The 24,823-nt window shown below is 49.2% G+C and overlaps 11 protein-coding genes across 11 annotated transcripts; 6 read left to right on the top strand and 5 right to left on the bottom strand.

The window, feature by feature from the left end:
* Positions 1 to 36: 36 nt before the first annotated feature.
* Positions 37 to 1,709, bottom strand: LTR84_002029 (uncharacterized protein; the record flags this gene model as incomplete). The annotated part of the gene is made up of 3 exons (XM_064845643.1): positions 37 to 699; positions 758 to 1,331; positions 1,402 to 1,709. 3 exons carry the CDS (start codon positions 1,707 to 1,709, stop codon positions 37 to 39), a joined length of 1,545 nt encoding a protein of 514 aa, XP_064706497.1.
* Positions 1,710 to 2,566: 857 nt separating this feature from the next.
* Positions 2,567 to 4,266, top strand: LTR84_002028 (uncharacterized protein; the record flags this gene model as incomplete). Its single annotated transcript, XM_064845642.1, has 2 exons — positions 2,567 to 3,184; positions 3,232 to 4,266. The coding sequence occupies 2 exons, from the start codon at positions 2,567 to 2,569 to the stop codon at positions 4,264 to 4,266; spliced, it is 1,653 nt and encodes a 550-aa protein (XP_064706496.1).
* A 217-nt stretch (positions 4,267 to 4,483) lies between these two features.
* On the bottom strand, positions 4,484 to 5,930 carry LTR84_002027 (uncharacterized protein; the record flags this gene model as incomplete). Its single annotated transcript, XM_064845641.1, has 3 exons — positions 4,484 to 5,453; positions 5,520 to 5,627; positions 5,692 to 5,930. The coding sequence occupies 3 exons, from the start codon at positions 5,928 to 5,930 to the stop codon at positions 4,484 to 4,486; spliced, it is 1,317 nt and encodes a 438-aa protein (XP_064706495.1).
* A 531-nt stretch (positions 5,931 to 6,461) lies between these two features.
* Positions 6,462 to 7,568, top strand: LTR84_002026 (uncharacterized protein; the record flags this gene model as incomplete). The annotated part of the gene is made up of 1 exon (XM_064845640.1): positions 6,462 to 7,568. The coding sequence occupies one exon, from the start codon at positions 6,462 to 6,464 to the stop codon at positions 7,566 to 7,568; it is 1,107 nt and encodes a 368-aa protein (XP_064706494.1).
* Positions 7,569 to 7,628: 60 nt separating this feature from the next.
* On the bottom strand, positions 7,629 to 9,307 carry LTR84_002025 (uncharacterized protein; the record flags this gene model as incomplete). The annotated part of the gene is made up of 3 exons (XM_064845639.1): positions 7,629 to 8,268; positions 8,317 to 9,203; positions 9,257 to 9,307. 3 exons carry the CDS (start codon positions 9,305 to 9,307, stop codon positions 7,629 to 7,631), a joined length of 1,578 nt encoding a protein of 525 aa, XP_064706493.1.
* A 560-nt stretch (positions 9,308 to 9,867) lies between these two features.
* Positions 9,868 to 11,058, bottom strand: LTR84_002024 (uncharacterized protein; the record flags this gene model as incomplete). Its single annotated transcript, XM_064845638.1, has 3 exons — positions 9,868 to 10,396; positions 10,445 to 10,649; positions 10,740 to 11,058. The coding sequence occupies 3 exons, from the start codon at positions 11,056 to 11,058 to the stop codon at positions 9,868 to 9,870; spliced, it is 1,053 nt and encodes a 350-aa protein (XP_064706492.1).
* Positions 11,059 to 11,589: 531 nt separating this feature from the next.
* LTR84_002023 (uncharacterized protein) lies at positions 11,590 to 12,696 on the top strand (the record flags this gene model as incomplete). Its single annotated transcript, XM_064845637.1, has 1 exon — positions 11,590 to 12,696. The coding sequence occupies one exon, from the start codon at positions 11,590 to 11,592 to the stop codon at positions 12,694 to 12,696; it is 1,107 nt and encodes a 368-aa protein (XP_064706491.1).
* Positions 12,697 to 13,525: 829 nt separating this feature from the next.
* On the top strand, positions 13,526 to 14,549 carry LTR84_002022 (uncharacterized protein; the record flags this gene model as incomplete). The annotated part of the gene is made up of 3 exons (XM_064845636.1): positions 13,526 to 13,815; positions 13,863 to 14,286; positions 14,349 to 14,549. The coding sequence occupies 3 exons, from the start codon at positions 13,526 to 13,528 to the stop codon at positions 14,547 to 14,549; spliced, it is 915 nt and encodes a 304-aa protein (XP_064706490.1).
* Positions 14,550 to 14,915: 366 nt separating this feature from the next.
* LTR84_002021 (uncharacterized protein) lies at positions 14,916 to 16,809 on the bottom strand (the record flags this gene model as incomplete). Its single annotated transcript, XM_064845635.1, has 7 exons — positions 14,916 to 15,121; positions 15,238 to 15,346; positions 15,430 to 16,036; positions 16,085 to 16,192; positions 16,241 to 16,359; positions 16,427 to 16,542; positions 16,602 to 16,809. 7 exons carry the CDS (start codon positions 16,807 to 16,809, stop codon positions 14,916 to 14,918), a joined length of 1,473 nt encoding a protein of 490 aa, XP_064706489.1.
* Positions 16,810 to 19,729: 2,920 nt separating this feature from the next.
* On the top strand, positions 19,730 to 21,434 carry LTR84_002020 (uncharacterized protein; the record flags this gene model as incomplete). The annotated part of the gene is made up of 2 exons (XM_064845634.1): positions 19,730 to 19,734; positions 20,453 to 21,434. The coding sequence occupies 2 exons, from the start codon at positions 19,730 to 19,732 to the stop codon at positions 21,432 to 21,434; spliced, it is 987 nt and encodes a 328-aa protein (XP_064706488.1).
* Positions 21,435 to 22,319: 885 nt separating this feature from the next.
* LTR84_002019 (uncharacterized protein) lies at positions 22,320 to 23,828 on the top strand (the record flags this gene model as incomplete). The annotated part of the gene is made up of 3 exons (XM_064845633.1): positions 22,320 to 22,607; positions 22,668 to 23,450; positions 23,523 to 23,828. 3 exons carry the CDS (start codon positions 22,320 to 22,322, stop codon positions 23,826 to 23,828), a joined length of 1,377 nt encoding a protein of 458 aa, XP_064706487.1.
* Between the last annotated feature and the right edge of the window lie 995 nt (positions 23,829 to 24,823).

Here is a 24,823-nt window from a genome sequence, read left to right as displayed (position 1 = left end):
CCAATCCTGGACTTCAAGGGCTTGCGCCATTCGCGATCAAATGGCATAGCGAAAGTACTTGTTTTCCTTGTCCGTCAAGTCGAGAAATTCCTGTCCAGTGGGTTGAGGTGGAAGATCAGCAGCAACTCGGTCTCGTCGCTTGTTCTCGCGCCAATTGAGCCACCAAATCCCAAACAGACACAGCAGGGAAGCCACGTACACGCCGAGAATGGTGTACTTGGCCTTCGTGTAATATGGAGGGTCTCGGAACGTCTGTGGCCCAATCAAGAAGCCTCCACAGTAGGAGATGAGGACCAAGCTGTTCACGGTTGTTTTCTTTGTGTAGCCCGCGACATTTGAACTAACAAGGCTGAGAATCAGGATCAGTGGAGAAGGAGAATTTCCCAAGATGATATAATATGCGACAAGCTGGCCGATACGATGAGCCGTTGGGCCCTGGGTGGCCAGCCCAGTCATCAATGCGATTGAGAAGATGCTGAGTATGACGGCAAGACTTGCGGCCAGCATGCGATTGTTGATTCTGCGGGCCAAGTAGGGAAAGAAGAGATTGGTCACAATCTGGGTGATACCGCTCGGCATGCTGATGAGGAGTGTGGTTTTGGAATCAAATCCATACCCTTTGAGGAGCAGGGCAAAAAACACGGTGAGACCCCCTGATGGAATCAACCAGAAGATGCAAAACAGGCAGCATAGCCATGTCTGTAAGACATTCGTCAGCTGGCTTAGCAATATGACAGATTTTGAACGAAGGACTTACCCTTGGGTCGGTGAATGCCTCTCGAAATTGAGGCCATTTGAAAACTTTGCTGCCAATACCTTGCTGATTAACTCGAAGACGCTCAACGGCAATTCGACGGTCATGCTCATTGAGCCATTTCGCCGTAATTGGAGACTCTGGGAAGTATAGCCACATGCAAGTCCCAAATATACATGTGATGCCTCCGCTGAGGATGAACAGGGCTTTCCAGCCAGCGAAAGTAATTTTGGGATTGTCGAATCCTACGGCGATGCCATATGCGAAAGCTGCACCTAATATCTGTGCCGCGGCATTCCCAACGTACCAGAAAGCCGTCCTGGTTGCTTGTTCATCACGCTGATACCATCTAGCTGTAATGAGGACAAATCCCGCTGTGACTGCACCCTCGAGGGCACCGAGAATAAAGCGGGCGACCATCAAGCTTGCAAAACTGGTACAAGCCGCATTGAGGCAGAGGACCCCGCCCCACACGATGATAACGCCTGAGAGGTATCGTGCAATGGGTAGCCTTTGCATGAGGCGATTATGAGGCCACACGAACGCCAGATAACCGAAATAAAAGATCGAACCGCACCTGTATGTGATGAGGTCGATTAGTACGGCCAACACAGATATACAGATCAGAATAAAGAGAAACATCATACCAAGCATATTCTGAGGTGGTCAACTTTGCGTCCACGATCAGACCCATCACCGAGGCATAGCTCAACAGCGTCTTGTCAAAGTATTGGATCATGAAGGTGACGAACATCCAAGGGATGAGATGTTTGTCGATGGTATGGCGAATGCGGTTACTGGTGGCTTCATCGTACGTGATGGTCTCACCCATTGTGAATTGCAGAGCTGCGTCTGCATCTTTGGTCGCTTTAACTGGACCATATTCTGTGGAGTGTCTGCTCAGAGCATGCCCATCTTCCGGTTCGGCATGAATAGATGGTGATTTCTCTGCCATGATTCTGGCGATTTGGTAAGTCAGAGGGAGAGACTTTGAGTGACTGATGATTGTGAAGCTCGAGCGTTAAGTGCAGCTCCCAATGCTAATCTGTCGAGGGCTTTTATGAAATATACTATGTCGATGTCTTGTACCTTCGTCGAGAACACAAGATAGGATGGTCCAGAACCCTCGCGGCTTTGGTGGAGTATCTTCATACTACAGACTTCATCCTGAGTGGTTTACCCGGCCAGGGGATAGCCTAGTGTAGCTCATCCGTTGAAGGAGAAATCCGTCACCAATCTTGTAAACAATTATTTGCTAGCATCTGCCTGCGATAACCGCACAAACCACATCTCGCCACCAGAATGGAGGCCCCAGATGGGGATCAGATTATGGGATAGCGCGCGATGTGTTGACCTCGGCAAGGGGACTTCGTGGACAGACATCTCGGGTGTGGAAGATATTGCGAGCCTGCGTGCCCATCCAACCCCAATCTCATATCTGCACACGATAACGCACAATATCAGGTCAAGTGCAATAGCCCAGGACATTATGTGCCGGTAGCCGAGATCTCCAGACCCCAGCTTTAGCCCCGCTTTCTACCGTCGACATGATCACTCAGTTAGGCGGTATCAGAAACGGAGAAGATCCTTGACCAGGCTCTCAGTCTAGGGCAAACCCAGACATCAGGGTTTTGTGGTCACTCTCGACGCTCGAACGCTTCGACTCTCCGATACTTTGGTGAGATTTCATAGATGCGTGACATGAACGCATTGTTTTCTGATCCTGAATCCTGACTCTAGACAAACACCAAAATCATTTCAGTTCAGGCAACTCCAACTCAGTGCGTCACCCTGAGCTTGCAAAACAATAGAATGGTCTCAAAAGAAGAGCTTATTGAGCGACCTTGTGTCACCTTACCCCAGGGCAAGATCCGGGGGATCCTGCAAAAAGAACTGTTTCCCCAGACAGTCGAGTGTTTCTTGGGTTTCCCATACGCAAAAGCGCCGGTTGGGGACCTTCGCTTCCGGCCACCAGCCAAACTCGGCCCTTCCTCAGACACATTCGATGCCTCTGCATATGGCTCAGCTGCACCCGGAAAACCTCTAATACCTCCACGCATTCCACTTGTTTATAGCGAGGACTGTTTGACAGTCAATGTGTTTCGGCCGGCCGGGAGAGAGAACAATGGCAATCTTTTGCCAGTTGCAATCTATGTTCATGGTGGTGCCTTTAATCGAGGACATTCCTCCATGCAGGATACGGCTTCCATGGTGGCTTGGTCCGAAGAGGCTTTCATTGCCGTCTCATTCAATTATAGAGTCGGGGCACTCGGATTTCTACCTTCCACAAAATCTGCTGAGGAGGGAATAATAAACCTTGGTATGCAAGACCAGCGATTCCTCCTGGAATGGGTTCAAGAAAACATTCACAATTTTGGTGGTGACAAGAAAAACGTCACATTGATAGGACTGTCCGCAGGAGCAATCACTGTAAGTTGAGGAACAATTTAGGAGGGCTTCCATTGACACCAGTCTAGATTGGACACTTTCTGTTCCACTACAGCGACAAACCAGATCGTCCATTTCACAGGGCAATTATTCAATCTGGCTCACCAACCTCGAGAGACTGCCGGCCATACAATGCAGCCGTCATCGAAGGTTACTTCAACGAATTTCTATCTCAGGCCGGCTGTCCTCAGGATCTTTCGGCTACAGAGACGTTCGCATTTCTACGTGGACTGCCTCTTTCGACCATCACTGATGCCCAGTCCGCTGTGTTCAATAAATACAAGCCGACAATGCAATGGGCATTTCGTCCTGTGATAGACGGAGATCTCATACCGCGGCCACCAATGGAGAGCTGGCATCTGGGTCGTTATTGCAAGATTCCCATCATGACTGGTTTCTGTACGAACGAAGGGTCACTATTCATGGATCTCAAACTATCCAAATCGCATCAATTTACAGAATTCATGCGGACTTTACTCCCAAATCTACCCGACGAAGATATTGATCATCTAAATGAACTATACCCAGATCCACTCCTAGGAGACACGACCTATCAAGACGAACGAGTCGGAAAAGACATTGGAGCACAATACATGCGTACTGAAGCCGCCTATGGCCAATATTCTCTCATTGCACCGATTCGCCAAATCGCCCACCTAGCATCTTCGCAGCAGGACGCTGGCCCCGTATATCTATACCACTGGGACGTCTTCACGACCCTATTCCACGGCGCCGCCCACGGCGACAACCTTCGATACGAAACATTCGAGCACGGCACCACATCGCTCTCGCCGGGACAGGAAGAAGTCGCGGGTTTCCTCCACGCTTACATCACGAGTTTCATCTGCCACAATGGCGATCCGAACCGCATTGCTGGCAGATGGAAGCATCGTCCGAGTTGGCAGCCATACACACACGACCAACCCTTGACTATGATCCTGGGAAAAGGCAATAGAGAGCTTATTGGTGGTGATGTGGGTGTTGCGGCCGAGTTGGTGCGTGAAACCTGGGCGTTGGACCAGTGTCGGTTCTGGTGGGAGAGGACGGAACGGACACAGCAGTAGATAGATACCAATGTCTTAAAGCCAATTTTGAGCAGAACCAGCCGACTATAGCCGTAATATAAAGATTTTGGGGTTTTGAGACGTATTCCCGCTTTCGGGTGCTCAGGGGATCGTACTGAGATAGAAATGTCTGTCAAAGTCTCCAACGACTTGAGCGAGTTATGTTCGTCTCCCCTAGATCTCCGTCTAAAGAAACTTATGCAACTGCCTTGGTTAATTACCTGTCCCATTGATGGTCATCAGAGACCATGCCGACGGCCTTGCCATCCCGCTTCCAAACCACACCATCTTTCATGACAAAATCCACCCTCCTCAGCGCCCGAGGATTCTCGCGAGGATCCTCATTGACGGCAATGATATCTGCACGACAGCCTTTCTCAAACCAGCCGAAACGCATCCCACTCCGGTCGCCCCCACACGCCTCCCAACCGCCCACCGTACACGCCTCGAGCACTTCTTCCCACGACAGGCCGACCTCGCGCAAAAGTTCCAGCTCGCGCGTTGACTGGCCGTGGGGGTAGGTGCCGGTGTCTCCACCGACGGCGAAGCGCACGCCGAGCTTATGCGCGATTTTGGACTGCTCCATGATCTCGTTGAAGCGTTTGGCGTGGACGCGCTCGCAGATGGCCAGGGTCGGGACGAAGATCGTGCCTTTGTCGCGCATCTGCTTGAAGAGCGCCTCGTTCGCATAGTATGCGTGCTCGATAGAGACGACACCAGCTCTGATGGCCATCTCGGCGCCCTCGATCGTCCCAGCGTGGCAGACGACCGGCACGTCCGCGAGATTGGCCTCCTTGACGAGCGCGTCGATCTCTTCTTGGTGGAAGACGAGATAGTCTGGATTGGGGTCTTTCGGCGGATGGGTGGGACTGGGGATGTATGGATGCTGCTGAGCAGGAGGGTAGCGCATGATTCGTCGTCGGTAGTCGGCGAAGAACTTGATCACATCGGCGCCAGCGGCAATGCGTCGTCTCACAGCTGTTCGTATCTCGTCGACGCCGTCGACTGCTTCGCCTCCTCGTGGATAGCAGACCCCGTTCGCGTGGTTCTCAGTTCGCATCTCATATGAACCCGTGCTGGCCAGTGCTCGGGTTGCAACGAAAAGACGTGGCCCGGGGATAAGGCCGCGGTTGATGCAGTCTCGAATCTGAGCATCCATCTCTCCCATTGACTCGGAACTCAGATCACTATGCAGAGGGTTTGTCAGCTCAATATTGAGAGTCAAAATGTATCTAAACGGCGAGTCTACTTACCGATAGGTGGTACATCCCGCAAGGAGTGCTGTACGCACGTGGTGTGTCGCACGAATAATCCGCTCAGGAATGCTTTCGTCGCGCTTCTGGATCAAAGATGGGCGCTCGCTATGGAAATATCAGAGCGATACAGTTCGGCACATTCTTGTCGCAGGGTATTGGAATGACTCACTCGTAGGAATGAAGGAAAATATGAGTGTGAGCATCCACCAAACCGGGCATCACCACCTTGCCTCGCAGATCGACATCACCTTCAGCGGCACCATTTTTCAGAGAGTCTGACTCTGTTCTTTCATATACATCGACTATTAATCCCGTCTTTGGATCGACGGTCACCGAAATATTTGTCAAAAATGCCTTCTTCTTTGGGTCGAATAGAGTTGACGTGTGAATTGTATATGGGCTTGACATTGCAGCGTGGAATCTCTTGCAGCGTTGTTAACTTAGCATGCTACTGAGTCACGAGCATCATGACCAGGAGACGCAAATTGTGAAGCCTTAAGTATATTAGTATCCATCACCAGGGCATAGAGTTGTGGATACCGGATCCTGCAGGTACTGAGGTCTATGGGAACCGGATAGTTGGAGACTCCCAATTTATCCCTAGCGTCTTCTCTCTGGGCATGCTCAAACCCGAAACGGCGATCTGACGATCCAGATGTACTTAACTCGTGGATATTGAGTTCTCCAGCTTGGGTTTCCGAGTTAGAGAGCGCGGTTGAAGCTGAAAGCCGAGCCAGTCCCATGAGCATACTATAGACTACTTAACTGAGCGATTTTCGGTAGGTTATGCCGAAGTGACAAAGCATACTTTGATACTTGATATAACGGCCAGAGCGGCTTAATGACCTCCACGAGGCCCATGATATCGTCTACGACAGTCGGACGCTTCTAGTAGGACACTTCAGATTGCCCTGGAAAAAGCATCATCTTCCAGGCGTCATGGCACTTTCCGTGATTGGAACAGGTGATCTCGTCATCAACGGTCCTCTTCAGCGTCCTGTCGGCCAGAACAACGTATATGAACATGTCAGACGGGCAGATTCATGCTTCGTAAACCTGGAAATGCCGTTCAGTACAGATGGTTGGCCTGCCGAAAAATTAATTGCACTGAAATGTGATCCAGTTCACGCACATATCATTCGTGACCTCGGAATCGATGTCGTAACATTGGCCAACAATCATGGTATGGATTATGGTGAAGAAGGTCTTCGAACGACATCTAAGGCGCTCGAAACAAATGGGGTCGCCCATGTCGGCTTTGGCAAGGACCTTGTTGATAGCTTCACTCCTGTTCTGAAGAGCATTCGAGGTACAAAGGTGGCATATATCGGCGTTACAACAACTTTGCCGAATGGTAGTGGGGCAGGGCCTTCACGACCAGGACTTGCTGGAGTGCGGGTCTTCACCAAATATGTTTTGGACACGGTCACGATTGATGAATCACCAGGAATGGCACCATATGTAGAGACTGCCACATACAAGCCAGATGAGGAGATCCTACTCCAGGCTATTCGTGATGCGAAGGCCAAGGCAGACATCGTTTTAGTTGCTATTCATTGGGGAGTTCCCTATGGATGGGTTGCTGCAGTACAAGATGAGATCGCAACATATCAGCAACCACTGGCATATGCCATGATCGAAGCAGGAGCGTCCGCAATTTTTGGCCACCATCCACACGTGGTGCAAGGTGTTGAGTTTTATAAAGGCGTTCCTGTGTTTTATAGCTTGGGGAATTTCATTTTCAGCAATAATATTGTCACGCCTGGTGTCGGCTTCCGGGAGTACCCTCCTTATAGTTGGACCAGTTTGCAGGCGACACTGTCAAACATTGGTGCTCTGGCGAAGCTATCATGGAACGAAAATGATTTGACCAGTTGCTCAATCATCCCCTTGACGATTGCAGAGGATGGAGAGCCACGTGAGGCTACTGAAGACGATGCCAATGTATTGGTATCGCGATTGAAAGCCCTATCCAAGGGATGGGGAGTCATATTTGACTTAAGAAAGCTGGAGCTTGGTTTCGAAATAATGGTCTCGGGAATATAGCACAAAGGCCTCCACAGCTGAGTATGAGCCGAAGCGTGGCTCATACATTTTTCAACAGTGTCAAATCATATTCCAGAGTAGTTGCACAAAGGTTTCCCACGCCTCTGTATATACTGAACCACTTTCCCAACGAGCCACAAATGACGCAAGAAGCGCAGAGACTTTCAGAATTGGACTCAGAGCAACACTCTTTTCCATTGCAAAGAGAGGCCCATTCTGCGCAGGTTGGTTTGCGCTTATCAGATATGCTGCCCAGATGAATCCAGCCTCGAGGACTTGAGCCGCTGCCATGCAAACACTCAGAATCTTCTTGTCTTCGTTCAAATGAGTGAAGTGGTCGATAATAGTAGCTGCAGACTGGGCGACAATCTGAAAGAGCCTAGAGGTAGGCACATTGGCTGAGATACAAGAAAATGCATCTGATGTGGTGTAAATTGGATGTAGAGTAAGGTATAGCATTGCCGAATGAATGCTTATCTGTGAAGATGTTGACACTACTCTAAACCGAAATGGAATAAGACTCTCAAAGAATTCTTCTCCTTGCAAAGAAAAGCGTGTTAATTGGCCAACAATGTGCTGCTGATAACACAAGGTTTCGAGATCATCTGACAGTGGTCCCGAAATAGCCAGGACATCAGCCATCGGTCTCAACCGCATTGCGCAGATGGGAGATTGGAGTCGCAGAAACAAAGCAGTACAACTTCAAAGCGACATTAGTATAACTCAGACCGAACTGGTGGAAACATACCTCTCTAGCTTAAGCAGGGAATGCTCTAATCTCACGAATGGGTCGTCCAATTCCACATTCTGGATTTGATACTCCTCACGAAGGTCTTCAATGGTTGAACAAGCCCTTCCCAGTAGATCCCATAGCTGCCCGGATCTCGGGCTGATAGCTTCGCAGAGCGCAAGTGCACACAGAGCGGTGCATGTCCATCTGAGCGTTTCCATTCGTGTGTCTTGCGATCTCAATCCCTGCGCGATCTTCTGCACATGACCGACGCAGCGTAGAGCGATGCTTGACAAAGTTGGGTCGAGATCCCTTGTAATGAGTGTGGAAGAGATAGCAAACATTATACTCAAAGCAAGTGAACCGGGGTGATCTTTGTTGGCACTGCTCCATCTCAAAGGATTTTCATGCATCATCACCGCCGACTCTAGCTCGTATGTAAGCAGAGGGTATTGCACAGATACAACTTTCATGTAGTGATCGAGGACTGCTCGCTGAGTGGATGGCGGTACTAGTGACTGAAGCTCGAGTTTTCGTTGGTCCATTGTGACATAAAATGATGGTGAGCTGGTCAAAGATTGGGAATCCAGTGATCGGGATGGCTCTTTCTGTAACATGTGTTTGGGTACTGGTAAATTGCTGGCAAGATGCCAGTAGATGGCATTTTTCAGTAGGCGCTCCAAAAGACGCGGTAGGCTTCCAGGACCCAAGTAGGCTGTTGGTGAGGCGGATGAAAGCCCATCGGACAATATAGTCAGATGGTAGCTTTGCTCTGCGACGTCAGTAGCCAGTTCACGTAGTCCCGAGTGTGTCCGCGAGCCTTGAGATCTTGCCTTGATATTAGAGATTTCAGATTCGAGGCGCTGCTTCTTCTGGCTCAAGGAATATAAATGGCTGAGGTCCAACTGTAGTTGGTAAAAAGTTTAAAGATGATTGGGAGGAATGGCCACCAACCTACACGATATCTCCTGCTGTAGAGAGTCATCCCAGAAGGTGCACTCGACGTCATTGATCCGACAGCTCTTACATGCAGGTAACTGTAAATCGCACTGTATTGATCAAGTTTAGCTTCCTTATGAGGACGATGATGGTCAGGAAATACCTTTGTTCTTCGCTTACGACATCTACTACAAACTCGTAAAGCCATGATGTGGTATCACTAAGATCTGCGCGTTTTAATTGGCATACTGGGGTCAAAGTTGGCGCACTTTCTGATAAAACTGAGAGATTTATTGTTTGGGGCTGGGACCATTGAACCGAGTGCGAAGTTGGTTAATGATATTGTGAAGTGAAAGACGAGTGCCGTGCTTATCTTTTGGAGATGTTTGATATATGTTGAGTGTCGATGGAGGGGCGAGGGCTCTGGGGCAGACTTGGGCGAAGGTGCTTGGGCTTGGACACTGGACACAAACATCCCCTAAGTTAAGAAACCCTCGGTTGTCAATGCGCCTGAGGGGGACTGGCCTCTGGGGCTGCGAAACCGGGGGATAGCATGTATTTTCTTGGCGTGATAACAACCCTCCCCAGCTTACACCTTTCAACCTCTTTTTTGACTCGACTCCTCCATCTTCACGGTGTCTCACTAACTCGATAGACTAGCTTTTGAGCACTGATTCTATTGCTCTTCAAATCATCCAAGCCCGTCAACACCCCGGCGAGTCCGTTCTGCTTCATAACATAGTTATGAGGCTTTAGTTGACCTTTGGCGAGAAGCTCCTCCGTCAGTCCCATGAATTTTGTTGCCCACTCGAAGTCTGCCGAATTGGCGGGATACTCAAGTGTTCCAACTCGAAAATATTCGCCCCAAACAGTGTACATATTAGTCCCAATACTCTCGACATCCTCTCTTGGACTTCGATTGCTCAAGAATGAAGAGTAACGACAGCCAGTAGAGACCGAAGAGAGAGCATTAGCACAGATTTGAGCTGACGCCGCAGTGCTGATGATATCCCAAACGAGCAGAAGATTGTTCTTTGTGAATTCGCGGATCTTCAGGCCTGCATTGATATCATTGTAATCGAAAACCTCATCAGCTCCCAGCTCTTGAACATATTTCGAGTTTCTTGGTGAACACGTTGTGAGAACAGTATAGCCTGATCTGCTTGAGCTCTTAGCACTTTGCCATGACACTAGGTTGAGGACTCACAGCTTAGCAAACTGAATGCCTAGTGCTCCAGTCGCAGTTGCTCCCCCATATATCAACACGAAGGGGTTTTCCTTGCTCGGATTGACCGGCAAACTCATCTTCAGGCCTTTTTGATATAAACCTTGCATGACAGTGGCTACACCGAGTGGTAATGTCGCGGCTTCTTCAAAATTGAGGCTTTCGGGAAGTTTGATCAAAATATCACCTGGGAAATGTTAACATTTTCTCCCACAAGCATGAGAAGTGCTCTCAAGACGGGTGTCTGTGGAACAACTATTTGTTTTACATTCCTTACCCTTCGCAACGATATACTCGGCAAATGCGCCGTCCTCATGCCTTCCAATGAAACTGTTCCCACCGTGAGCGACGCCTGCCACGCGATCGCCCCTAGAAAGGGGTTTGTTGACACTTTTTCCAACTTCAACCACGCGACCAGCGAAATCGCAGCCTACGAGGCATCCATCTTCCACCAATTTGTACTCTAGGTGTTTCCAATCTGTTGGGTTGAGTGCGACTGTCTCAACCTCGACTAGGACGTCGCCATCACGGATAAGGGGAACAGGGCGATCGCTGACGAGAGTTGGCTGGCCCTCACGGACCACTATCGCCTTCATGATAGTTGAATCGGAGAGAAATCTGGACGTAGAGAGAGTTAGGTTGGTTCCGCTTGCTCTTTTATTGAAATCCAGATCAGTCGAAGTTATTTCTATATCCTTTTCTGACCATGTTCAGAACTATATTATTGTGAACACTAAGCATACATATCTCCCATGATGACAAATGCCGGCTTTGAGGTTTTTTCGGTTCTTCGATATCGTGGACTATGGTTGCGGCACATGGAGTCAAAATTGAAAGGTACATTCCTGCCTCACAAGAGTTACTTGGAGACAATCACTTTGCTGGGACTTCCATCACACAGTGTCTGGATAACTGTCATACGTGGCGGTTCTGCCCGGCGATTCTACTGGAGAACTCGGTTTATTCCGTCGGTAGGGCAGGGGCTTGTTTGTCCTTTTGTGAAGCATCCTCATTAACATGGAAGATTTATCTTGCTTTCTATTTCTACTTTGTCGTTCGTTTTCGTTTTAGACCTTTAGTACCAAGTGCAGCCAGATACCTAGGACTGTCCAATTCCAACTGCAAACATGATTGCCACATCCAACATCACCATGGACGATCCAACCGTCAAGACGGTCCATTGCAGTGGCAGTCCCTACGAGATAGGCTTCACCCACGGAAATGCAGCCTCGACTGAAATTCATAACAACATTGCCACCTATACTTATTTCTTTGGAGAGACGGCGAAAATTACTTGGGAAGTAGCTCGCGAGCGCGCCGTCACACGCTTTCTGCCTACCGTCAGGAAACAATGGCCTGAAATTGTGGACGAGATGAGAGGAATTGCAGAGGGGGCTGGAAACGGCGTGACGCTGGCCGACATTGTCACTCTCAATGTCCGCACAGAGATTGCTTTTACCAACTACACAGATGGATGTACGTCGATAGGCCAAAGGGCCCAAGACGGCACGATGTTCCTCGCACAAAACTGGGACATGATCCCAGAATTGCAAAAGGGTATGATATTTCTTCATATTAGGCCTGCAGACTCTGATATCGCTTTGCGATTCCTTGGCGAGGCTGGAATTGTTGGGAAGATTGGCATGAACAGTGCTGGTTTTGGATTTTGTATGAATGCCTTGAGATCAGGGGCTCTCAACCCAAACAACATGCCAGTCCACATTATGTCGCGTCGTCTACTGCAGTTTGCCACCAGCTTCGACACGGCCATCGCCATCATCGAGAAGTTTGGACTCGCAAGCTCGATAAATTACTTACTTGCCGATAGGACGGGGATTTTTGCTGACATTGAATGTTCTCCTCTGGGGACCTTTCTGATCTTTCCTCAAAAGGGATATGTGGCCCACGCAAACCATTTCTACGGGCCAGGTCGACCGGCGAAATTGGTTGATCACCCTGCTGCTGATTCACTCAAGCGACTGGCACGAATGCAAGAGCTGACTGAGCATGATCTGCAGCTCGGCACGCAGACATCGTTTGACTCTTTAAGAAAAAGGCTTTCCGATGAACAGGGGAGTCCTCCGGCAATTTGCAGGAGTGTTCCTCCTGGTGCCGTGGGAATTGATCGAATCATCACACTGGGGACTATTCTGATGGATTTGACACACTGTACCGGTAGAGCCATGATCGGAAGGCCTTGTGAGGATCTTCCTGTTGTAGACTGGTCATTTTGAGCTAGTAAAACGCAATCAAATCGATTTTTAGTGTTCCCAAGAATCAAGTGTTGTCAAGCGTAAAGTGCCAGGGGTGATTACCCCAGGAATGGTTCAAACCTACTATCTACCTAGTCACCCAATAATGGAGACGGAGAGACAGAAGATGCGTGTTAGAGAATCCACCGTCGAATGAGTACTCCACCTGGTAATCGAAGTCTGCTGCTGCTGATGTTTTCAGTGAGCGTGTGACAAAGTGTGATGTCAAGGCGGACCAAAAAGGGGTTCGTTCCAACGAGGCTCTCGCATTTAATCTAGCGCAAGTGAAGATCTGAAGGCGAACGCCGCCCGTTGTGCGGCTGCACGGCGTCATCCCACTCGCATGGGGAGAGCTATCATTAGCTAACGGACAAACCCTAGTGAGATTGCTCCATCAATGCTTAAACCCGTGGTTGCCCTTCTCCAATATCCTTGGAGATCTAATTCAGGGTCAAACTCGATGCTTGTGTGAGCCAACATCTTTTCTGTCGGTGATGGTGCATAACTCTGAGATTGTGTATGTGCCTGACTAAGAGTATTGAATCTAGCAGACACTGAACGCAAGAGATCGTATGATGTCTGCCCTAGGTGGTGCTTGAGCAATTATCAATATTCGGATTTGCTTTGGAATGCTCTCAAGCCCTGCGGCCAGGAGCTTGAACATACGCATGTGTCGCCATTGTCATCAATGTTCAGACACATAAGAAGCCACTATAAACTTGCATTTCCTGGTCAAACGGTAGGCTGATAAAGCAACGGCAGCCACAAAGCTGAGAGCTCACACCCTGTCAATTATCGAAAAATAATCATCATGTCGACGGATAATGCCTTAGTCCCCACCACGTCGTCGGTGATGATGGACGATGGAGCCAAATTGCATGTGAAGATTCTTGGAGACGGCAATGGCTCCAGCTCGAAGCCTTTGCTCATCTCTCTTCATGGCGCACCTGGTCTATCCACCCATCTTGAGCCCGCGGCTTCTTACACTTTTCTGTCGAAGGTCTATCGGGTACTAGTGTATGATGGTCGCGGGAGCGGCACTTCCGATCATATCGGACCATTTAGTCATGACCGATGGATCAAGGATATCGAAACTCTCAGGTGTGTGGAATGATACCTGTCAAGTCCATAGCTAATGCCAACTCAAGGAAGTTTTACGGCGCAGAAAAGTTCGTTTTGGCCGGTGCATCTTACGGAGCTTTCCTTGCACTCGACTATGCCGTTCGCCATGGAGACAGGCTGGACGGACTCATTCTACGGGGGGCTTGGGCAAACGGAAAATTTGGCCCAATGAATGCGCTGGCGAATATCCTGACATCGGACAAAGTGAAAGTTGATACTGAACGTCAAGTGCGCCTGTGGTCTGGAAATCTACGTAACGACCAAGATTTCGAAGACTCAATCATGGAGCTGCTCCCATTCTATGCGCCGCCACATACGGCTGATATTCAGGACATCCCAGAGTCGACAGAATTCATGGGAACTGTGAAGTATCACTCTGCAACGCAAAACTATGCGTTCGGTGTTAATATGCCCCAGTTCGATGTGCGAGATAAGCTCCAATCAATCAAGGTATGGATTATGGTGCAATATCAAGGTATCAAGGACGCATAACTAATTTGCTTGTTTATCAGGCCCCAACATATGTAGTCGTCGGGCGACATGACTATGTGACACCAGTGTCCAGCAGTGAAGAGATTGCTCGTGCGATTCCTCGAGCGAAGCTGGAAATATTCGAGCACTCAGGGCATAGTCCACCATCAGATGAACCGAAGGCATTTGAAGCGAGCCTGGCGAAGTGGTTGAAAGCCGAAGGATTGCCCTCTACAAGCTGATGTCCGAGATGAGCTCTCTGGCAGTAAACCTACGGTAGAAGGCGACGCAGGCGGTCGTCGTGCATCTTGCCGTAGCCGGATAGCAAAATTCATTAAGATTATGAGATTTATTAAAGGGTTGCGTGGAAATCACCGTCTTTCGCTTCTTCGATATGCCGCTTGCCGCTCTGCCCACCTGCTGTTTCCTGTGCACTTTAGCCCTCCCTCTTTCTTCTTCACTCTCAACAATAACTTCCGTTCGACTTTTAGACGAGAGGACCCGTTTGAGATGCTGGGGGACCTAATCCATTGCCCCCTTTTCAATGTGCTTAAAGCACTTAATTGGGCCCTTTACAATGCTCTTTTACCCAGGCAACCCCTCCCAAATCAAGGCACTACGCTCCTAATCGCGCTCGACGCCAGATTCGTGAAGAAGTTGACGCCTCCGTCCTCCGCGGTGGTAACATTCTGACTCGGTACACGACACACCGACGAGAAGGAGCCGAATTGAGCCCATTTGCCCGCGACGATCTGGTCCCTGTACTGCTGCAGCGGACAGGATGAGCCGGGTCCTGATTTGCATGCTGGGACCGCTGTACAAAAGCGAGATGAGAATATTAGCATACAGGAAGATTTAGTTTCCTTCGTTAGGCTTGCGCGGTTGGGGACGAGTGTACTGAATTGCATTTGGAGGCGCTTGGCTACTTACGATAGACTGCATCATTCAGGCGGATGCGCACGTAGAGATTGTTAGAGCAGTTCAGACGTTCGAAAGCCACCGTGCCGCGCATAGGGTTGATCCGGCTACTGACGTAGATCTGGATGGGCGAGCAATCAGTATTTGAGTCAATTCGGGTTCCTGATTTGAGGTTTGCTCTCCCCAGGAGAGAGTGACACTTACCCGATTGCTATCTCTCGACATTGATGACAAGGCTTTCTGCTGGTCAAATATGCCGAGTATAGAAGCCAACTCGTTGATCTGATTGTCATGGGTAAAGGCCACAGTCAGCGGACCCAGTTTGTTGTTGCCATTTGTAGACCCTGCGACCGATGTCTTTGGTCCGGAGGAAAGCAGATCGACCACCCCCTGAAGCAATGGAAGTTGAACAGACGCGTTTTTATACGCCCCAGGTCCCGTGCCGTACCAGTAGCGCAGATCCTGGCGGTACTCGTATTGAAGCGTCTCCTGCTCGGTGAACACGGCGCAGAAAGGACTGATACGGCGCAGGATCTGGCTCTCAAACCCACACAGATAAGGGAAATTGCTGACATCGCTGGTCGTGAGGTTCAGGTTTCCCTTGAGCAACGCGTTGAGGCGGGTCACGATCGGAGGGAGATAAACGTTGTCATAGGCGTCCGCGTAGCCTGAGCCGGAATTGTCTGCGAATGTGGGACACGAATCTGACGTGGCCAGGGAGTTTCCCACCGCGGAGGCAGCTTTTGCATTGATTGCGTAGACAGTTCCGAGTGAGGTTGAGTTGGGGCCGATGTAGCCGCGAGCAAATAGTCTACAGTCTCGTTAAATGAGAATCAAGCACGTTTAATCCCAAGCCCACCTGGCACTATCAATGGTCCGTGGATAATCGTTGGCCCATACACGGAAAGGTGCGCCGTATTGGTAGAAGCCGGGGTATCGAGTTCTCATCTCAACACCGTAGTGATAACTGAGCCTTTTGTCAGAAGCCGTCCATCAGAGTACGCGACAAACTCACAGCTCATCGTAACCACCAGGCGAGACCTGAGCGAGTTCAAGATCGGGATTGTCGAGGACAGGCTTCCAGTCACGGAGAAACGCAAGAGACCCTGTCGCCTGGAATGATGCATTTTGGATCTTATCCCACGGTCAGTCTATCTTCCCTGTAGTCATGGAGCAAGGCTACCTTGTTGTACAGAGTCACCCAGCCATTGTATGCACCCGGATCTGGGTATCGACTTCCATGACGAGTGATATAAACTGCTTGGTCGACCTTGCACTTATCCGGAATTGTCGCTGATATGCCGAAGACATTTGGACCTAAAATGTCAATTACTGTCTCGGAATACGGCTTCGAGAGCAGTCGTCAAGGCACGAACCTTCAAACCAAGGGCTATTCGCACCAAGGTGTTCGAGGGGTCCGAATGCGGTGTTGCTCGGACTTGGAGTGTCCGGGAGGCCAGAACCAGGACCGGAACCAGGATAGGGATGCGACCAACTCCAATCCTGGGAAGCGTCGCCAAATGTTCCAGTGGTCCTTGCAGTTGCAACAGCAAATAGGGCTGACGTGACCAGGACGGACTTCATTTTCGATCTCTTGCGGACTCGTCGACAGAGTTGAGTTTGACTGGAACAAAGGGGGCGTAGAGGTCAGGTACTCGTCGAATGGCGAACCCGGCCACATATACGTTGGAAGGCCCTGGCATCATTCCCTAAGCAGCCTCATCTCGGAGGTGAGCAGAAGCGAAGGAATCCACTGCTGGCGATGCGTAGAAACAACTTCCTGATAAACGGCCACCTCCCGGTAGCAAACAGATTCAGCATGCTTTAGGAATGCTTACTTCGCTTCGGTAATACAAATCTCAAGAGCGTAAGGTATCATTAAAGTTTGCGTGTGAAATTGGTGTTGCTGATTGGGGAGAAGAAGCTAGAAGAAAGAAGACACACGTTCCAGGCAAGAGGGCGACGATTTGTCCATCTCACATCGCTAATTTTGTGGTCCAGTATATACTCCGCACATCCACCTATAACTATTCTAATTACACTACCGTGTAACGGTGTTGAATCTGAAGCACGGAGGGGTGCACGTGGTGAGGTGAATAATAGGTACTATCACTGTAATTTAGGGACAAGCCCTATCTAGCCCTTTCCCGTCACCACTAAGCTTACGGGATACGAAGCATACTTGGGGCCTGTAAGCCTGTGAAGGACCTGGATATTTAGGCGATGCTAGGTTAATTTAGGCTTATATTTGACTCGCTTTCATTAGTAACAATTGGGAACTCTATCATTACACAATTTGAGGCAAACCTCCGTATTTCAGAATTTGATGTACTTACAGGTGCTGAGACAACTTGTGGAGTATATTCCGTACTACGTTGAGTACCAGAAGAAAAACTCCACATTCACGTCCGTCCTTGAGCACAAATATCTTGTACTCCATTCGAAGCATGTCCAAATTCTCCATCATAACTTCAAATGATGCAGCAACTGGGGATCAGGATCATGCGGTAGATCAAACAAACCCGACCAGGACCGGGTTGTGATCAGAGTGCGGATTTCTGTCAGGCTGGACGAAAAAAGCCGAGTCGTAGGTCCAACTGGTTGCAGACAAGCTGACGGAGCTCGAGGAGCGATAGCTATATCTCAAGTCAGCATCCAAGTCCTAAGGGCACAATTGGCACGCCGTCGTGAACCCATAGAACTTTATCCACGACCTCGCAGGAGTTGGACGCCGCTGGTACATCGCACGGGTTGGCAGTCGGCCCAGCACCAGGATGCACGCCTCTGTTGACGAGCTCGACATAGGTGTCAGAGAAGCCGGCTCCGGTTAGGAGTTTCAAGCTGACCTCATCGTTGGTCCAGCGATCATTGGTATCGCCCTCTCTGATAACCCCTTGCCCAGTTGAGTGGACAAGATGTAGGACAAGACCTGTTCGATATCACCTCGTCGTGCGTTGCCGTCTCCAGTCTTAGAGCTAAGGACAAAGAATGTCGGCCACAGGGGGGCGAAAAGTCGATGTGCACTACTCACCTGCGTCGGAATGGAGGTTAAAGAGATCATTCGAGGTCATTGCCGTCAGCTGTAACCGCATCATGGTGAAGCCCTGGGGCGTCAAGCAAACACCATGGTTGATATCGCACTGACTAATCCCGACACTGCTCAGGGACCACAGCCTGCTTAACTGCTCATTTCCTTGCCCTATGATGCACCGACACCCTACTACACTACCGGCCAAAGTAAGCAGAGCAATGAGGACATAACATAAGGGCAGGAACTCTATCAGGTCCCCCTAAGGCCCGTCCGAAATATATGCCTGATGGAGAGATAAGTATCAAAGCGAATCGCTTGGATCCGATTCGGCACCCGGTTTGTTTGCCCAAAGAGCGCCCTTGGGTGATCACTGGTGCTCAGCCAAGCGCTCAGTGATAACTAAGATCTAAGAAGCCTTTGCTTACCCTCTAAAACCAAACCGTACAGAGCAACTATATTCTTCGTTCTCGAGTAATAGCGGTACTTGATAGAAGATGCAATTCAAGTGCTTTGGCCGAGAGATCTTTGGTGGATGATAGGGAGACATTGGGCGGAACTCCTCAGCGGCATGGGCGAGCCTGGGGCGTGGAGAACGGGCAATGATAAGAAACCTGAGAAAGGCCTTCCCCGCCCATCCGTCTGGGCGTTGATCACTCTTGACTCTTGAGGGTTCGACCTTTGACTGACCACGTAAGTAACCAGCTAAGTTAACTAGGTGGGGATCAAGATAACGTCCATCCAAGTCTCCCCAACTGCAGGTTATTAACGTGTTTCTCAACTACCGACAATCTGGAAAATTTCACAGTCCTAGCATGCCACTCGCAACAGCTCGCTGTTGCCAACATCCCTTTCTAATACTAACACCTGCTTTATGCGCTGTATCATCGTTTTAAGCCGTCGCAAGCCATCAATATCTGTCAATCATGAGTTTAGATGGGCAAAATACCCAGAGGAAGCATAGGCACAGCAAAGCCTGTACGCGTTGTCGGAAACGCAAAATTCGGGTAAGAATCTTTTGACCGCGCGCATGTAACCAAGGAAGAGCACTGCTGAGCATGTTTGCCTAGTGTGACTTCCGGTACCCGACATGCGGCGCTTGTTCCTCCGCTGGAGCAACATGTTTAGGCTTTGATTCCATCCAGGGAGTTGAGAGGCCTCGAAGTACCATTTCACATCTCGAACAAGAAGTCGCACGCCTGGAGACCGAGTTGGCTGCGATTCAGAGCCAGACGAAAACCGATCTTGATGTAGCAATTGAGGCTACAGAACAGCTTTCCACACGGTTGGCAGCCGCGATTGTAATGCCGCATCGCAATTTCCGCAACCAAGAACCGCTGCTTCCCCTGACATCGAAGTTTTTTCTTTCTGGCTCTCCTGAGCCATATCTTAGCAGCCCGGCAATCGATTCTCGTGCGCTGACTCAAAATAATGAGATTTCTGCGACGACTAACAAGCTTTCATCCATTCCTCGCCATGCCGTTGACACGATGTTGAAACACTATTGCGAGATCTACCGTCCTTTATATCCAGCCATTGAGGAAATGGACTTGTTCAATGCATCCGACAGAGTTTATAACAATACAGAGCCTTCAGCATTCGATATCTTCTGCGTGCACATCACTTTAGCAATTAGTGTCTGAGATCTCGACTTCCCAAATACCTAGTGGTCTGCTGACGATCGAGCAGATGCAAACGCTCATGTACACCGACGAACGGCGGGCAACTTCGGCTTCATATGGATTTTGGTCAACCGCTGTGGATGCGCTTGGACAAGCTGGACCGTTTGACCCATGGGAAAGATTGCAAGCTTTACAGCTACTTACCCATTACGCTTTCACGAATCCTAAACATGCTGATTGCAGTAAATGTGCTGCGGCAGCAACAAGATTGTGCCTTCAGCTTGGGTTGCAGCACGCTTTGCCGAGCTCGGTGCAAGACAATCTCGACGCCGGTACGTTGAGGAATCGGAAGAGGCTTTTCTGGAATTCCTACAACATTGACTGGTATGATCGCGTGCCGTTCCACTGCTCCTTACTGCAGTTGCTGATGAGCTGGCTAGTGCAGTGCACACTGTTCAGTGTCGACCCTTCGTATGGCCGAAAAGTGTATCCATAGGACAGGTAAGTGTTGCTTGGTAAGACGGGCAAAGGCTAAACAGAGCCAGTTCTCAGAGACAGACTCACAGTCAGCCACAAGTCGCCAGTTCTGCCTATTAAGAGAGCTTGAGTCTGATGTTACTCGAGGAATGTATTATCCAAACATCCACTTTGATGACATACCAAGAGATCATTCGTTTATCGAGTGGTTCACTCAGTTGCAACAACGACTAGATGAATGGTATCAGACGACACGGCAGAGTATCAACCTTGGAGAGAAGATTGAATTTCACGAATTATTATTTCAGTGTCAGGTCTTGAGGCTCAACCGGCCATCACCCTGCTGTCCTCAGCCAACCAAGGAAATGCGCAAAAAGGCATTGCAGGCGTCAATTGCTGTACTGAAAGAACTTGGCATTATTGAGCGCATGGGAAAATTGTTCAACATCTGGCATGCTGGATACTATCTTATTGAGGCGGTAATCTGCCTTCTTGGGACTGTGCTAACGGAGATGGGCTCTCAGCGTGATGCTCATATCACTTTAGATGGTGAAGACATCCCCATTTTGTGCAGATATGTTCAGACAGCGCCCGCGCTCCTCAAGAAAATATCGCGTCGATGGCCAAACATAGCTGTCCATGCCTCCGCTATTGAAGCTTTATCGCGTGCTGTCATTGATGCACTGCACTTATGGTCAAAGTCAGACTCAGTGGAACATGTCGAAATCACAGCCCTGAAATTACAGCTGAATCAATTTTCGCTCTTTTCGCCATTGCCAAAAGAGACAGAATCTTCTGCTCAAACCTATATTCCTTCCGGAACACCAGAGCTTTATGAGGCACCATCGGGAAATCCAGTGTCTGGAAGTGTCAACCCGCCTTTCGACCACCTTGATCTACAAGTTCCTGAAGTTATAGCAGCACCAAACAATGATTGTGCACTCTCAAACTTGGTGCAGGACCAAGCATCTTCTATGATACCCGGCCCCTATGATTTCGACATGGGCTCTGATCTTCTCTGGGACTTTGATGGAATCGACACAGAAGAAATACTTGCAGCGTTTCTTGAAGTAGAGACTTGATATACGCTCTGGATCATCTTTACTAACATGACTGGAATCAAAAACTCTGCGAGTTACAATTCTTATCTGCTGATTCATGGACGTTTCTCTTGGCCTCTGGCAAGTAGCGAAACGAGATTCAACGCACAAAGCTTCATGCATGTTTGGATGTCCATGCAATCAATGATCGAAAAGAGACACTACATGTGTGCATCCCCTTGTCATTTGCAATATCGAAGCTTACCACAAGGCGGTTTCAATTTACTCCGCAATGTTGGCTAAGTGATCTTCTTCTCAGAACAAGGTTTGACACTCTGAGAAGTCCTTACAGCCAATGTTTCCCGAGACCTAAAGCCACAATGTGACGGCTTTCAGCGTTTTCGACATTGACCTACCCGAGGCCTGGTGAGGACCTAGATCGATACCAGATATCTTGATGCTACCGAATCAACAAGCCCGCGGGGTTGAGCGCAGGTCTGGCCGTTAGAGACGCGAAAATGCGAAGGCTAATCAGTCTAGACGTTTCCAGGAGTCCGCAATACTCACCTAGACGAAAAGCTTATCATCTCCCCATATTCTGTACTTGATGTGGGCTAGATAGTTGTGGGGTCGTTCTAGACTTCTCAATCTAGGAAATCTATCACGACTGCATTCTCAGCGAAACGATATAAATGGTCATATACTCCTGCAGCTGACTATTCTTCTTTCTGCCTCTTCTAATTCAACCGTCACCATTTCACTCTATAGTTAGCTCATCGAAAAACATATCTTCGGTCATGGCTTTCGAGATTCTAGGCATTCCAGCCTTTCGCCTGAGCTCGCCATGGTGGCAAAAGTGAGCTTCAACCGTCAGCTCCTGAGAATGAGAATCACATCCAACATCTGACTTTTTTGTATAGTTTCATCATGGGTACCATAATTGGTCTGACCGCCGGTCTCTACCAGGCTCTCAATCTCCTTGGAGCTGGTGGTGGACATCCCAACTCGTTCCAAACTGTGCAGGTAGTCAATGCTACACTCTGCGCTGTCTTTGCTATCTCATCCGCATTTGGGGGCAGTGTATTGAACACCATTGGTCCTGTGATTACAACGATCCTTGGTATCATCGGATATGCTATGTATGTGGCAGGTCTCTGGTACTTTGACAAGACGAGCAATGATTGGTTTCCCATACTTGGTGGTGTTGCTATTGGAGTAAGCACTCTCCTTTAACGATAAATACATGGCTTTTATCTTCCGCTAACATTTACAAAGATTTCTGCCGGCCTCATTTTTGTTGTAATGGGTTCAATTGCAATGTCTTACTCTGAGGAAGAAGAGCGAGGGTCCTTCATAGCCATTTCGATTAACCTACAGGCAGCAGGTTGTGCCGTTGGAGATTTCATCGCCCTACTCATCAATCGCAATTCTCGAGATGCTGCTGGCGTACCCGTGGCGGTGTATATCATTATCATTGCCATGATGGGATTTGGTTGCCTTCTTGCCCTGACTTTACGACCAGCTTCGCGAGTGATCCGAGATGATGGTACTCAGGTTGCCACGGTACAAGCACGAGGCTACCTTGAAGAATTGAAGGCCAACATTGAAATCTTCAAGGACTGGAAACTCATGCTCATGATCCCCGCTTTCCTGCCATCGGAGTGCTTCTTGGTCTACACTGGGTCTGTCAATGCCTATCACAACAACTTGAGGACAAGAACTCTTCTGTCCTTCTGCGCGGTCGCACTTCAAATTCCTACGGGCTATGGGCTTCAGAAGATCTTGGATCACAAGGCGTGGACCCGTCGTACAAGAGCCCTCCTAGGTCTCGCGGCAGTAAGTGTACCACTGTTGACTGCCTGGATATGGGAAATCGTTCGCACTCGTCACTACAACCGTATGAGTCCGCCCAGTCCAATGGATTGGACTGACGGCAACTTTGCGCCCACTTTCATCCTCTTCTGTCTCAACTGGATTGCGAGTATTTTGATGCAATGCATCATACTTTACTTCCTGAGCTGTATGACAAATTCCCCAACGAAAGCTGCAAACTATGCGGTAAGTGAAATGCCTACACCCAGCCTGACAGCACTTATTTTCCGGTGAATCTAACGGTGGTCAATTACTCAGGGTGTGTATCGTGGATTCCTCGCCGCCGGTGAAGCAATATGCTTCGGACTCGATTCAATCGCTGTGCCCTATCTCAAAGAGTCGGGCGTGATCTTCGCCTTCTATGCCACCGGCGTGCTGGTGTTTCTCTACCTCGCCACATATCACATTAGTGAAACCCAATACTTGACTGGGGAAGAAGGTGTGGTTGTTCCGGTGCATGTCATTGAGGAGCTAGAGCTCGCTGGCAAACATGCTGTGGTCGATGAAAGCTCTGATCCCAAAGCAGAGCCCAAAGCTTCCTCGAATGAGATCCAGCAGGCATAAGCGAATCTCGAAGAGGTCGAGGACGAAGAATCATGCCTCGGTCAGACTGCTGTGGTATCTGCATGTTGGGCTGCAAATGCTGAGCCTGGGCCACTGGGACGAAGTTTGCAGGCCTCGAGGGGAAGAGCCTTCATCGCACTATGCATCTGCACGGGCAACTTTTCTATGCAAGATCTAGGATTACTATGCTTCACTGTTTGTCTGGCTCTGGTATCAACCCTTATGCAGTGACACTTCAGATCCTCAGGATCGATGTGATACAGACCAATTGGACCCATTTCACAACCAATTCCAAAATCCTGAGTCATGCAAGTACCATGGGCTTTAGCATTTATCGGCCATGCGTGCCACTGTGCATCATAATTACAAATCAATTGTCCATTATTCACAGACATCACGATACCTGATTGTCCTGACTAGTATATTGATACTTTTCCTGACTTTGCCGGGCTTCCATCTCGAATTCATAAGATCTCGCAGCGTTGAAGAACTATCACTCCCCGGAAAAAACAGGAAAATGGTCTGCCGGATGAGTAGCATGTCTAAAGCATACTTGACTAAGCCATATCCTATCAATTGTCTTCATAAGCTACTTTGTCACCCTAGGACGTTGTACTGCCTACTGCGTGCGCTCATGACGGAGGGAACAGGTGGGTCCGGTTAGGGTGTTGGGCGACGGACTTCGCCTTGTGGGCGCTTGTCGCGCTAGGGGAGTTGCGCAAACGTTATCCACTCCGCGGAGCATTTTTCAACGTTATTCGATGCTTCGATGGCCAAATTGGACGGACTACAAAGTAGTCATAGACTCTTAGGCACCATAGATACAGGAGCGGCGGGGTTTCAGTCTTGGTTGACATGACAGATCTTTTGAGTGTAATGACTACCTAGGTACTAAGTTGAACGTCATGATTGTTGCTTTCCACGAATGAATCTAATAGGGTAAGCGCTATTGTTTCCCGATTTCGATCGGAGTCAAGGTGTTCCACTTCGGACGA

The sequence above is a fragment of the Exophiala bonariae genome (genome assembly GCF_035927105.1).
Source record: "Exophiala bonariae strain CCFEE 5792 chromosome Unknown scaffold_12, whole genome shotgun sequence".
NCBI classification, from domain to species: Eukaryota; Fungi; Ascomycota; class Eurotiomycetes; order Chaetothyriales; family Herpotrichiellaceae; genus Exophiala; species Exophiala bonariae.
Note: the sequence above shows the minus strand (reverse complement) of the source record. Positions and strands in the feature narration are given on the sequence as shown.